General features: G+C 61.9%; 2 protein-coding genes across 3 annotated transcripts; one reads left to right on the plus strand and one right to left on the minus strand.

The window, feature by feature from the left end:
* Positions 1-81: 81 nt before the first annotated feature.
* Positions 82-3,398, plus strand: DNASE1L2 (deoxyribonuclease 1 like 2). Of its 2 annotated transcripts, none has more exons than XM_072835367.1 (8): positions 82-705; positions 902-1,094; positions 1,183-1,271; positions 1,375-1,458; positions 1,531-1,631; positions 1,732-1,844; positions 2,480-2,731; positions 3,081-3,398. In XM_072835367.1, exons 2-8 carry the CDS (start codon positions 951-953, stop codon positions 3,132-3,134), a joined length of 837 nt encoding a protein of 278 aa, XP_072691468.1. In that variant the 5' UTR covers positions 82-705; positions 902-950; the 3' UTR covers positions 3,135-3,398. The 2 variants fall into 2 exon arrangements, with proteins under 2 accessions (XP_072691468.1, XP_072691469.1); XM_072835368.1 differs by having other exon boundaries at positions 1,768-1,844.
* Positions 3,399-4,464: 1,066 nt separating this feature from the next.
* ECI1 (enoyl-CoA delta isomerase 1) lies at positions 4,465-12,792 on the minus strand. The gene is made up of 7 exons (XM_072835366.1): positions 12,712-12,792; positions 12,505-12,618; positions 9,191-9,318; positions 7,090-7,236; positions 6,493-6,614; positions 6,232-6,410; positions 4,465-5,184 (listed from the first exon to the last, which is right to left on the minus strand). Exons 1-7 carry the CDS (start codon positions 12,761-12,763, stop codon positions 5,018-5,020), a joined length of 909 nt encoding a protein of 302 aa, XP_072691467.1. The 5' UTR covers positions 12,764-12,792; the 3' UTR covers positions 4,465-5,017.
* Positions 12,793-13,153: the final 361 nt, after the last annotated feature.

Below are 13,153 nucleotides of genomic sequence, written 5' to 3' on the forward strand. Positions count from 1 at the left end.
GCCCAGGGCTCCTGCTGGGGCTGGCGCCGCTGCGCTGTGTGGGCGTCTCTGGCATGTGGACAGGCAGCTTGCCGCCGCTGCCCTGCCCAGCTGGAGCTGTGACCCCAGCTTCCCCAGGCCCACGGAGGTGGGGGGAAGGGGGCGCTGCCTCACAGCCTCCACTTGGCCCAGGACCCTCAGCCTTTTACTCTGCGGTGACACCGTGAGGGAGAAGCAGCAGCAGAGCCACCGGAAGGGGGCTGGTCTTTATGGAACACGGGGTGTCCCTGGGGAAGGGCAATTCTGGATGACCTAGTTTGGGGAGGTGGGGATAGGGGTAGGGACAAGGATAAGGCTCGGACCTCAGATGGCTGGCCTTTTTATCCAGTCCTGATGCAGTTTGGGCAGCCTGACAGGGTCATTGGAGTCGTGGTTCTGCCGGGCTTGAGGGCGCCAGCTCAGGCTCAGAGTGGATCCCCTGCCTCCGTGGCCCCAGGCTCTCCCTGGGACCTGGAACCGGGAGTCCCAGCATCCACCTTTGCCAGGGGGTGGGGCCAGAGCAGTACAGCCCCTCCCCGGACGAGGGCCTCAAATACCGCCCATGCCCTGGCGCCCGGGCTGCTGCCGGACCAAGCCCGAAGAGTCTGTCTCGTGCCACAGACACACCCCCAGCCTGGATCTCTGACCTGATCCTGGGCCTCAGATACCGGGACATCCACATCCCAGGTGAGTCTGGGGCCTGGAAGGGATGGGGTCCCTGTATTTGGGCCTCAGTTTCCCCACGGAGCACAAGGGCCATGGTAAGCCTAGTGCACCACCAGGGAGATGGAGACACTGGGAAGGATGCGCCTTGGATCTCCGAACCAAGGTCTTGGTCAGAGGGGTGGGGCGCAGAGGGGTAGCACGGTGTGTCTGGCTCCAGGTCTGCAATCAGGAGCGTGTCCGGCCCTCCGAGCCACGGGCTCTGCGCCATGGGTGGGCCCCCGGTCCTCCTCGCCGCGCTCTGGGCCCTGGGGGCCACCGGGGCCGCGGCGCTGCGCATCGGAGCCTTCAACATCCAGAGCTTTGGCGATAGCAAGGTGCTGGACCCGGCCTGCGGCGGCATCATTGCGCAAGTAGGCCTGGGCCGGGGGCGGGGCCACGGCTGGGCTTCGCTGGTGGATCCGCCCCGCGTGACCCTGCACCTGCCGGCCTCGCCCCCAGATCCTGGCTGGCTATGATATCACGCTGGTGCAGGAGGTGCGAGACCCGGACCTGAGCGCTGTGTCTGCGCTCTTGGAGCAGATCAACAGGTGCGGGGGCGGCGAGGGGGAGGGGCAGGGCCCAGCATTGGGGCGCTGGCGGGGACTCGGGCCGCCTGTCGCCTTGACCCAGGCCTGGCCGGTGTGCCCGCAGTGTGTCCAGACACGAGTACAGCTTCGTGAGCAGCGAGCCCCTGGGTCGGGACCAGTACAAGGAAATGTATCTGTTCGTCTACAGGTGAGGGCGGGGCCGGGGCCACGGGGGTGGGGGTGGGGCCGGTCCAGCGCGCCCACCGACTCTGTTCCTCAGGAAGGACGCCGTGTCGGTCCTGGACACGTACCAGTACCCGGATCCGGGGGACTTCTTCAGCCGGGAACCTTTCGTGGTCAAGTTCTCCGCGCCAGGCTCCGGTGAGCCCACTGCCCTCGCCCCCGCCCCGCCGCCCCGCCGCCCCGCCGCCCCGCCGCCCCGCCGCCCCGCTGCCCCGCCTCTGACCCGCGCCTCCCGCAGCCGCCAGGGAGTTGGTGCTCATTCCTCTGCACGCAGCGCCGCACCAGGCCGTGGCGGAGATCGATGCTCTCTACGACGTGTACCTGGACGTGATCGACAAGTGGGGCACGGACGTAAGCCACGCCCCGCCCCGTCCCCTGCGCCAGTGCTGGGGGTGGGGAGGGGAGCGCTTGCGGGGTGTAAATGCACTTGTGCTGGGGGGGTGCGCTCCTGCTGGGGAGGGTGTGCTTGTGCTGGGGATGTGTGTACTTGCTGGAGAGGGTGCACTTGTGGAGAGGGTGCACTCGTGCTGGGGGGTGTGGTCATGCTTGCGGGGGTGCCCGCGTGCTGGGGACGGTGTGCTCCTGCTGGGGGGCTGTGCTCCTGTGGGGGTGTGCGGTCGTGCTTGGGTGCGGTCGTGCTGGGGGTGGTGTGCTTGTGCTGGGGGGGTGCGGTCGTGCTGGAGAGGGTGCACTCGTGCGGCGGGGGTGTGTGTGTGTGGTCATGCTTGGGGGTGCGGTCGTACTTGGGGAGTGCGCTCGTGCTGGGGGGTGTGCTCATGCTGGAGGTGTGTGCTCGTGTTGGGGAGGGTGTGGTCTTGCTGGGGGATAGTGCACTCGTGTTGGGGAGGGTGCGCCTTTGCTGGGTGTTGGTGCGCTTGTGCTGGGGTGGTGGTGCCCGCGTGCAGGGGTGGGGGAGGGTGCGCGCGTGCAGGGTGCTCGTGCAGCCGTCAAGCGGCTGAGCCCCGGCTCTGTGGCCCCCCCTGCAGGACTTGCTGTTCCTGGGCGACTTCAATGCCGACTGTAACTACGTGCGGGCGCGCGACTGGCCATCCATCCGCCTCCGCAGCAGCGAGGTGTTCAAGTGGCTCATCCCCGATAGCGCCGACACCACCGTGGGCAACTCGGACTGCGCCTACGACCGCATCGTGGCGTGCGGGGCCCACCTGCGCAAGAGCCTCAAGCCGCAGTCGGCCGCTGTGCACGACTTCCAGGAGGAGTTCGGCCTGGACCAGGCTCAGGCGAGGAGGGTGGAGGGTGGGGGTGGGGGCTGAGGCACATTGAGGGGGGGTGAGTCGGGGCTCGCCCCTCCCACCCCCCCTCCACCCCCCGCCAGCGCTTGCGGAGAGGGGTTCTTTGAGGCTTGGTTCTGGCTGAAAGGATCTTCTGGGATGACAGGAGATGCCCTTTACCTCTTCCCCGGTGGGGTTCCCAGTCCACCTGCAGGCTGCACAGCAGTTTGGAGAGGCCCTGTGGGCTCCATCCCTGGGAGGCCTGGGGGTGCCCACAGTGCAAGCGGTGAGGGGGTGGAGCTGAGGGGCGACAGGCTGCCCAGCTGGGCCACTCAGGTGCCACCGTCTGTCCCTGCAGGCCCTCGCCATCAGTGACCACTTTCCCGTGGAGGTGACCCTGAAGTCCCGCTGAGAACCTCCGAGGCCTGGTCAGGGCCCCTGCCTGGGTATTCCAGCCAGGAGGAACAGCCCCACAGGGCTCCTTCTGGGTGGCCGCCCCCGGCAAGGCCGCAGGGCAGGGCTGGCTGGACAAGTGGCCAGGGAAACATCACAGGGACCACTCGGTTTGCCCATCTGCGAAATGGGCTACTGTATCTACCTCACAAGATGGTGAGGAGCACCCTGCAGAGCGCCGGGAACACGGCGGTGCTCAATAAACACGAGCCGCGGGACCACACACTGGTTGGCTTTAAGGCGTCCGTGCCCTCTCTTAGGACTCAGTCCCTCTGAGGTGTGAACTTTGGTCCTGCAGAGCAGTCGGGGAGGCCACAGGGCTGGCCTGCCTGCCCATTTCACAGCCTGCTGGGAACTGCCTACCTCCAGACCAGCCTGGATCTGGAACGCTGCTCCCACGCTTGCTAGTGGAAGTTTGTTGCGTTCTTTGTGCAAACTGAATGCTTCCAAGAACTTGTGCTGAGTGCAGTGGGGGATAAATACGCAGGTAGTGGTGACGCGTAAGGCCAGCCCCCAGTCCCTGAGGTCCCTCTTGCACCCTGATTCCTGCATCCTGCAGGCAGGCACTTGTGTGTATCAAGTGTCCTTCCTGCCGAGCAGTGTAGGGGGCAGGCCCCTTCTATGGTGCCACCCTCAGTAGGTCCCTTCTCAGGAGGGCTGGGCAAGGGCTGCTCAGAGACAGCATGGGGTTCAGGGTGTAGCTGACAGGGGCCCAGGGGGGTTCCTGGTTTCGGAACCATCTCCATTTGGTGGGTCTGGGAATTGGTCTGGACCGTATGGAGGAAAAACCTTTGTTTCAAGCGTCTGGATGAGTTTTCTGGTATGACTTTCAGTAAGTAAGTCTGTGGCTTGTGCAGCAAAGACGGCCTCTCCAGTACTGCCTTCCCCCCCCCCCCCCCCCCCCCCCCCCCGTCTCTGAAGTGCCTCAAGGGGCAGATGTAGCAGCCAAAGGGCTTTGCTCTGGCTCTGGTGGGGGGGGGGGAGGTCCTGTGTGGGCCACAGGCCCACGACCTGGGGGTGCGCCCCCAGTAGTCAGGAGCTGGGTAGCTAGGGATGTGATAATGCAATGGCTTTATTCCCACTTCTGCTTTGGCAAAGGGGGCACTCAGTGGTGACTGTCACCAGGCTCCAGAACGGCCTGGCCTGCTGGTTCAGGATTCCCAAATTGAGGCCCTGCCCACTTGCCAGGCAGAACAGGTGCTGGGGGTGGGGGGCAGGGGGCCCAGGGACACTGGCTCCAGGGAACAGGGCCTTCTAAGGAGATCAGTGGAATGAAGAGCTGAAAGTACTTTTATGTATGCATGTATTTATTTATTGATTTTAAAGATTCTATTTATTCATGAGAGATACGGAGAGGCAAAGACACAGGCAGAGGGAGAAGCAGGCTCCTCAAGGGGGAGTGGGACTCGATCCCAGGACCCCAGGGTCACGCCCTGAGCCAAAGGCAGACACTCAACCCCTGAGCCACCCAGGCGTCGCTGAAAGTCTTATTTTTTTTTATTTTTTATTTTTTTTTTTTTAAGATTTTATTTATTTTATTCATGATAGTCACAGAGAGAGAGAGAGGCAGAGACACAGGCAGAGGGAGAAGCAGGCTCCATGCACCGGGAGCCCGATGTGGGATTCGATCCCGGGTCTCCAGGATCGCGCCCTGGGCCAAAGGCAGGCGCCAAACCGCTGCGCCACCCAGGGATCCCTGAAAGTCTTTTTAAATTGGAAAATACCTTGTTTAAAATCTCATAATCAAAAAAAAAATAAAATAAAATAAAATAAAATAAAATCTCATAATCAGGGCCGCAGACAGGCATGTACGGCCACAAGGCCATGTGCACAGCCCAGCACTTAGACTTTTTTCTTTTGGAGCTTTTCTATGTACACATGCAGGGACTTCTGGATGGAGTCCCTGGAGATGAAGCTGACAAAGTTCTGGATGTCCGCGTCGCGCTGCTTGAGCAGGCGGTCGGCTGTGGCCTTGCGCATCAGGTTCTTGGTCAGCTGCCGGGCGTGGCCTACAGAAAAGTGTCCGTGAATGAAAGCCCACCGAGATGGTGGCATCACTCCCCACCTTCCCGAGGGAGTTCCAGCAGGAATGTGGTAGGAAACTTAGACTCTATAAGTAAACAAGTTGAAAATCACCCGTTCCCCACTGTCTACCAATTTCTTTTAGAAACACAATGATACTGAAAATTGCCTTTTACTCCCCTGTTATTTTCTTTTTTTTTTTTTTTTTTTTCCCCTGTTATTTTCATTCAACTTTATCACGGAGGATATTTTCCAGGTCACTATGTGCCCCTTCACAGCACACTCAGGTCTGCAAGCCCTGCCCCCCACGGCCTGTGAACTAAGAATGGGTTTCACACTGTTATATAATTGAAAAAAAGGACATTGTGTGACACGTGACAATTATATGAAATTTAAGTTTCAGTGGCCCTGTTTTATTGAACAGACACACTCGCTGGTTCCCATTGCCACTGGCTGCCTTGGTGCTCTAGCACCACAGTGTGGCTGAGGCTGAAGTGACCCACAAAGCCGAAAATCTACCTGCCCTTAGCGATGGTCGATGGTCGGCTGGTCCCTGGTCTCTATTACGGTTGATAGAACCAGCCCCAGGTCTGTAGACAGGCACGCGGCCTGTTTCTAATCATCAGTGGCTTGAAAAATGGAGCCTCCCAGACCCAGAGATACACGCAAGTCCTAACCTAGGGTGTCTGTGGATGAAGTTAGGAGGGGGTCATGTTAGATTTAGGGTGGGCCCTAAACCCACAAGGAGTGTCCTAACAAGAGGAAGAGGGGAGGCGGGGAGAAGCCTCTCCTAGAGCCTCTGGGGAGAGCACGGCCCTGCCATACCAGCACCCCTGACCCTGTGGTACTCCGCTACGGCGGCCCCAGCACTAAGGCAGCCTGCTGTTGGAAATGGCACGGTTGTGACTTGCACACAGCACGCTGGCGTGAATACCCTCTGGTCTCATGGGGAGCGTCAGGCTGTGGTGGGCGGTGGCTCTGCTGGCCCTGCAGTACCCACAGCTGCCGCGGGCCCCCAGCCCCGGGCTTCTCACCTGGAACGGCTAGCCACTGGGCCATCACCGACCGGGCCGTGCTCTGCACTTGGTCTTCGGGCACCACCTGGTCCACGATGCCCACCTGGAGGGCCTCGGCGGGCGGGAAGAGCAGCCCCAGCTGCAGGGCGCGCTCCGCAGCGCGGTGCCCGATGGTGTTGACCAGGGTGTCTGCGAACCTGGAACACACGCAGGGGCTGGGCTCCCAGGGGCTGGGCAGGCCCAGGGTGCAGTGGGCGCGGGTGCAGCCCCCAGCCTTACCAGAAGGGGGCGACGATGCCCAGCTGAGTCTCGTTCAGCCCGATGGTGTATTTGGGGTTGTCAGCCAGGATCCGGTAGTCACAGCTGAGGGCCAACAGGCAGCCCCCCGCGGGGCTGGCTCCCTGCAGGGGAGAGGGCTGCCTGGGGGCCCCTAAGGGTCTTCCAGAGCCAGGTCCCCGGGAAGGGCCCGCGGGGGGGGGGGGTGAGCTCCCAGGTGCGCCCGTGGCCCTCCTCCGAGGTGCCCTGCCCGCCCCGTCTGCCGGCACGGGGTTGCCCATGGGCATGGCCCTCGCAGGCCCGGCCTCTCTGCCCAGAACCCGCCCGTCCCAGCAAGCCACCTTTCCACGGCTTTTGCCTGGATGCTAAAAGCCAAACAAGTATTTAGCTGAAACGCCGTGATGCGTCACGTGTGACGGGACCCATCTCCGTCCTCAGCCCCTCCTGAGCCCCCCACGGGCCCCCTGCTGGGCCGGCCCCTCCCCACGTCACCAGGTCACACTGGTCTGTCCCGGTGAGCTCCCTGCTGCACACCTGAGCCCCTGGCGCCGGCCCTGGCGAGTCAGCGGGGCGGCTCAGGATCGGGGACGGAACACTCACGTTGACAGCGCATATGAGCACCAGGTGGGACAGGTACAAGCGGAGCCACAGCTCCTGCACGGCCTTCCAGTACTCGGCATAGTGCGCGGGGTCCCTCCCACACATCTCCATCAGGTCCAGGCCGGCTGAGAAGATCCCGGGGGAGTCCTGGGGGAGCCAAGGAGCCAGGGGCCCCGTCACAGTGCATCCCCGGGGCCCAGGGAGCCCACGGGCACTGCAGAGGCGGTGGCATCGGAGCAGGGACCCCTGGCCTCTGTTCCTTCTCTGCAGCAGCAAAAAGGGAAAGGCGGGGTCACCCCACCCCCCCCGCCCCGTAGACACAGGGCTCTGTGCGGGCCTCCGGGTGCTGTCCTGGCAGAGGGGCTCGGAGGCCTGGCGGGGGACAGGCTGCCACACGGAGTGGCAGGGGTGTGGCTTGTGACCCTCAGCAACACGTCCGCGGTGGGCCAGACCGTGTCTGGGAAGAAGACGCCGCCCCACCCCTCCCGCCGTGCAGGACTCAGTCCACGCAGGTGTGGAGGCCCGTGCGCAGGAGAGCAGGGGCGTCCTGGAAGGAGGCAGCAGGGGCGCTGGGACCCCCAGCGGCTGGAAGAGCAAGGGGGCCCCAGGAGAGAATGCACCGCTGCTGCCGGGAGCCCTGCTTCGTGGCCCTCTGCCACGTGTCTCCGTGACACCCGCATCATTGGCTGACCCAGCAGGCGGGCCTCGTGCCCGTATACAATAGGCTCACAGCCAGGAACACAGGGTGACACGTCTATGGGGGGGGACAGTCCTGCGGAGGATGTGGGCCGCCCAGGGACAGAGGCCGCCACCCCCTGCCCCGGGGGCCGCGCAGCTCCGAAGCCGGGGAGGCAGCGGGCTACCCTCACTGCGTGGAGGGACAGAGGCTCCTGTCGTCAGGGCTCACTCGTTTTCAGAGCACAACAAAGAAAGCGTCACGCTACCAAGCAACATCCTCAATCAGGTGTTTTCAGGAACTATCTGGAACAGAAAGTTCCCAGGCAGCGGCGACCCGGCAGTTCAGCCACGACTGCCACCCTGGTCCACACCGCGAGCAGCATGAAAACCCACTCCCGCACAGGGCTCGCTCCGCCCTGCAGACCCCAGCTTCCCAGGACTCATTGGGTGCGTGCGTGGGACCCGCCCAAGAGAGTTCAGAGCTGGGACCACACCAGGCCACACCGGGGGCAAGCAAGGCTTCAGGAAAGGCGGGCGCTCGCCCAGCGGACCCTCGCAGCCTGGGCGGGGGAGCTAAGACCACCCGCCTTTAATAATGGCAGAACCAAGCCGTTCCCGCTGGCCTATGATGCGGAGGCACTTAGATGGGGGACATTCCTGCTGAGGCTCCTTCTACCCTGAAAGGTGACCCCAGTGCTCTTCCTGGCCCAACAGAAGGCCCGTTAGGTCACGTCCACACCGCATCTCCCTGGCCCGGTCTTAGCTATTTCCTCTCTTGGCAACCCCAGTGCCTGGCAAAGTCCGCTGGAGGCAGGCAGGAGCACGGGAGGCCCCCGTCCCGTGGGTCTGGGTGTTGAAACCAGCCCAGGCTCCGAGGACCAGCCCCCCAGGCTCATACCCAGTCCCACCCTCCAGGGCCGCAACAACAATACAGAAGCCATTAACCAGCATTTGCTCCCGGAGGCGGAGGCGGAGGCGGAGGCGGGAACGAGAGCACGGCCTCAGCAGGAGCACCGTCGCCGGCCCCCAGGGAAGGCACCCAGTGGCCCTCTGTGGGGAGGGTACCCCCGGAATCCAGTGCCAGTTGGATATCCTGTGGACTTCCCTCCATCCATCAGGGCGGCTCGAGGATACCCCCACAAGCGCCAGCTGCCCTCACCTGCGTCCTGGCCTGGACTGCGGAGCGCGGAGGCTCCCTGGAATCAGGCCTGGGAAGCAGCCGGGGACAGAGCATGCTGGCACCACAGGGGTCCCCCTTGGACCACGCCCAGGACCAGGGCCCCGGGGAGCCTCTTGTGGTGGCACCTACATCTGGGCCTGTCTGGTTCTTCTCCACCACGGAAGTGCCGACCGTGCCTGGGGTGGACTTGGACATCACAGCGGCTTTCCTGTGACCCTGACCCGGGGAGCTAAGAGTACCCACCGACGTGATGATGACGCCCTGGAAGCTTTTGTCATTCTCCAGCTTCTCCAGGCTGATGACCAGCTCGGTCAGAAGCTCTAGGCTGAGGCTGTTCACCGGGGGTTTCCTGAGCTTCATCACAGCCATTCCTAGTGTGAAAATGAAGAGGTGAGCACTCGCACCCCGTCGGGTGCTGGGAGAGCGTCCCCAGTCAGCCTCGCCACTGCCGGATACATGGCTCTTGTTTTCTTTTTCTTTTTTTTTTTTTTTAAAGATTTTATTTATTTATTCATGATAGTCACAGAGAGAGAGAGAGAGGCAGAGACACAGGCAGAAGAAGAAGCAGGCTCCATGCAGGGAGCCCGACGTGGGATTCGATCCCGAGTCTCCAGAATCGCGCCCTGGGCCAAAGGCAGGCGCCAAACCACTGCGCCACCCAGGGATCCCTCTGGTTTTCTTTTCTTTAAAGATTTTTATTTATTCATGAGAGACACACAGAGAAAGGCAGAGACACAGGCAGGGGGAGAAGCAGGCTTCAAGCACGGAGGCCCGACGCCCCCAGGTGTCCCTGAACTTTTAAATAGCTAATTGACATTAGGTGAATCTCACTTGCATTGAAAATAAGAACCAGGCACACCCTGCCTTCAGCTCAGGTCATGACCCCGGGTCCCGGCGGGGAGCCTGCTTCTCCCTGCACCATGGTCTAGTTGCAGAGCAGGTCTGTTCTAGAGGAGCCTGTGCCCACCAGCAGTTACCACCCATCCCCGGCCTCTGGCAACCAGGGGTCTCCTTTCTGTGTCTATTGTGGACACTTCACAGGAATCAAGCATCCCACCTGCGACCTTTCGAGTCTGGCTTCTTTCACAGAGCGTCATGTTCTCAGGGCTGCCCCGCGCTGCAGGCTGGGACATCGTTCTGTCCCTCTTAGGGTCAAAGGATGTGTGCATGTGTGCGGACCATGTCCTGTGCGTCTGTTCACTTGCTGATGGACACTTGCCTCGGTTCCACCTCTTGGCTCTTGTGAATTACAGTCGTGCCTACATTTTTGTTGATCCTTTCTCCCAAATGCAAGTCCTCTGTCCCCAGGGGAGCAGGAAATGTCCCCAGTTTCTCGAGGAGCGAGTGAGCGATGTGCAAGGACCTCCATAGGTGCACTCTGGCTCACACCTGGGTGAGGACAGAGGCTCCAAACCTCGGCGCTCTGATGTCCAGAAACTCCACCATCTACTTGTTCATCCTGCCAGCGGCGGGGAAGCAGCGGGGCAGGCCAGCCGGTAGGCGGTGCAGCGCTGGCGGGTGGCAGGGGCCGCTTCGTCTCACTGCCCGAGGACAGACCCTGATCGCTTCAGAAATGCCACCGCTCACGGAGGTTACAGTTCTCTGGTCAGGACCTTAGAAATCTCCGATGGTGAACACAATTCTCTAGGAGTGACAACAGTCCTGAAGGCTTTTGAGAATTCTGATTTATGAGAAAGTACTTCTTCACTGGCTCCAGGGACGTTTCCGTACGTGTAAGAAGCAATCAGTATTTCCAGGAGTAAGCTTCTGAACTTGGTTCAGAGTGAAGTTTCTGAGGCCAACTGGATTTTTTTTTCCTGTTTTTGAGAGTGTCCATGAGTGCCGGCAGGGGTGTGGGGAGATGAGGAGGGCCGGGGAGGGGCAGAGGGAGACAATCCAGCCCAGTGGAGCCTAGTGCAGGGCCTGACTCAGGGCTGGATCACAGGACCCTGACATCACCACCTGAGCTGAAATTGAGACTTGGGCGCTTACCAACTGAGCCATGGGTGCCCTGAAGCTGACTGGATAGCTACAGAAATCCAGAGGAATCAAGGGCACTGGGGGAAAGGTAAAGACCAAAGTTGAAAATGAGTTAAGGGGCAGCCTGGGCGGCTCTGTGGTTTGGTGCCTGCCTTCAGCCCCAGGCGTGATCCTGGAGACTTGGGATCGAGTCCCACATGGGGCTCCCTTCGTGGAGCCTGCTTCTCCCTCTGCCTGTGTCTCTGCCTCTCTCTCTCTCTCTCATGAATAAATAAATAAAATCTTTAAAAAAAAGAAAACGAGTTAAGAAAGAGGATCTGGGGGCACCTGAGTGGCTCCCTTGGTGAAGCGTCTGCTTCCGGCTCAGGTCATGATCCCGGGGGTCCTGGCTTGGAGCCCCGTGTTGGGCTCCCTGCACAGCCAGGAGTCTGCTGCTCCCTCTCCTCTGCCCCCTCCACCCACCTCCCTGCTTGTGCTCCCTCCATCTCTCTCTCTCTTAAATAAATAAAATCTTTAAAATATAAAGAGGACTTTGGGTGAGCCTGGATGTCACAGGGCAGGCAGACTCGGGTGTCTGGGTGGGGAGGAGGGCTGGGGCTGCAGCCTGTGTTCCACCAAGCACTGCAGGAGGCCCTGGCCAGGAGGCCGAGGGTCAGCTGGGTCAGCGCGCCCTAAGGCCTGGTCATGGGCTGACCGCAAGTCTTGCCCCAGCTTGGGGGCTCTCTTAAGTAGAGGAAACAGGTTTTTCTTTCAACAGTGCTTTTTCTACCTTTTCTGTCACCTTTGCAGTTTTCGTTTTTTTGTTGTTTGTTTGTTTTAAAGATCATTTATTTATTTGTTTGAGAGAGGGAGAGTGCACAAGCAGGGGGAGGAGGAGGGACAAGCAGAGGGAGCAGGGAGCCAGGTGGGTGGGAGCTCCAGCCCCAGGGTACGCAGATCCTAATCCCAGTCCGGATCACGATCCCAGCCCCAAGGCACACACTCAACTGACTCAGCCACCCGGGTTCTCTCCCCTTTGCAGAGTTTTAAGAGAATGTTTGATGGGAGTTGGGGGTGGGTTAGGAGTGATTCCACCTGGACTCCCGGCTTTATTAGGTATCTGCTAGGTTCTGTGCCACTTTGAAGTATTAAAACAAAGTAAAACATTCCAAAATAGTTGCAATTATTTTCTATTTCCAAATTTAATCGTTTGGATAAAAGAGCAATACCCCCTCAGACGTTACAAATTGAAACATTTTAATCTTCGTAATAAGCTGGGAGGGCCGCCGCTTCAGGGCTCGCTCCTGGTTTCAGCTGCGTCGCGATCGGGGGCTTGGGTGGCGCCCGGTCAGCTCCGTGCTCCGCGGGGCCTGTCTGGGCTTCCCCTCTCTGCTCCCCAGCCCCGAGCGCGCCCTCTAACAGGCGCAGGTAAATCTTAAAAACGTAAAATAACCCGGGAAAACCCGCCGTTGAACCGCCTAGGCTGGAGACCCCCAGCTTCGAGTGCGGCAGAAATGGTCCGGACGGGGTGGTTCGGGCTTGGTTTCTGCGGAGCCCGGGACGGGAGTGCGGGCGCGGGGGGCGCGGGGGGCGCTTACCTGCCGCCGGATCCGGCTCCACCAGCACCCGCGGGCTCCCGAAGCAGCGCGCGCCGGGCCCGCCGCCTCCCGCCGCCGGCGTCCGCCCCGGGGCCGCGCTGAGCACCCGGGACCCTGCGAACCACAGCGCGAGGCCGGTGAGCCCCGGGGCCCGGCCCCCGCCCCCGCCCCCGGCCCCCGCCCCCGGCCCCCGCCCCGGGCACGCACAGGGAAGCAGCAGGGCACGGGCCTGCACGCGCGCTCCCGCCGCCAGCGCCATCTTGACCTGGCCCGTGGGGGTCGCGGCCCGCTCTGCCCGCCCGGGCCCTGCCCCGCCAACCCGCTCCTCCCAGGGCCCGGCGCCCGCAGCCCCGCCCCACTCGGCAGCGGCGCCGCCTTGAAGGTCCGGAGGCCCGGGCGGGGAGGGTGGGGTGAGTGAGGGTGGGAGTGGGTGGCTGGCGGCCGCCCCGTGGGCCAGCAAGGCTCACATCAGGTGGCGCGGCGGGGCCTCTGCGGGAGTCCGCGGCCACCGGAGGGCCCGGGGCGGCTTGCCACGCCCTGCCGCCCGCAGCCTCGGGGCCCGGGGGGTAGCCCGGCAGCACGGCAGCGCCAGCTCCTCCGGGGAGCACGAGGAAGGCGGGGTTTATGTGCTGCACCCTGCAAAGTGAGG

The sequence above is a fragment of the Canis lupus genome, chromosome 8 (genome assembly GCF_048164855.1).
Source record: "Canis lupus baileyi chromosome 8, mCanLup2.hap1, whole genome shotgun sequence".
Taxonomy (NCBI): domain Eukaryota; kingdom Metazoa; phylum Chordata; class Mammalia; order Carnivora; family Canidae; genus Canis; species Canis lupus.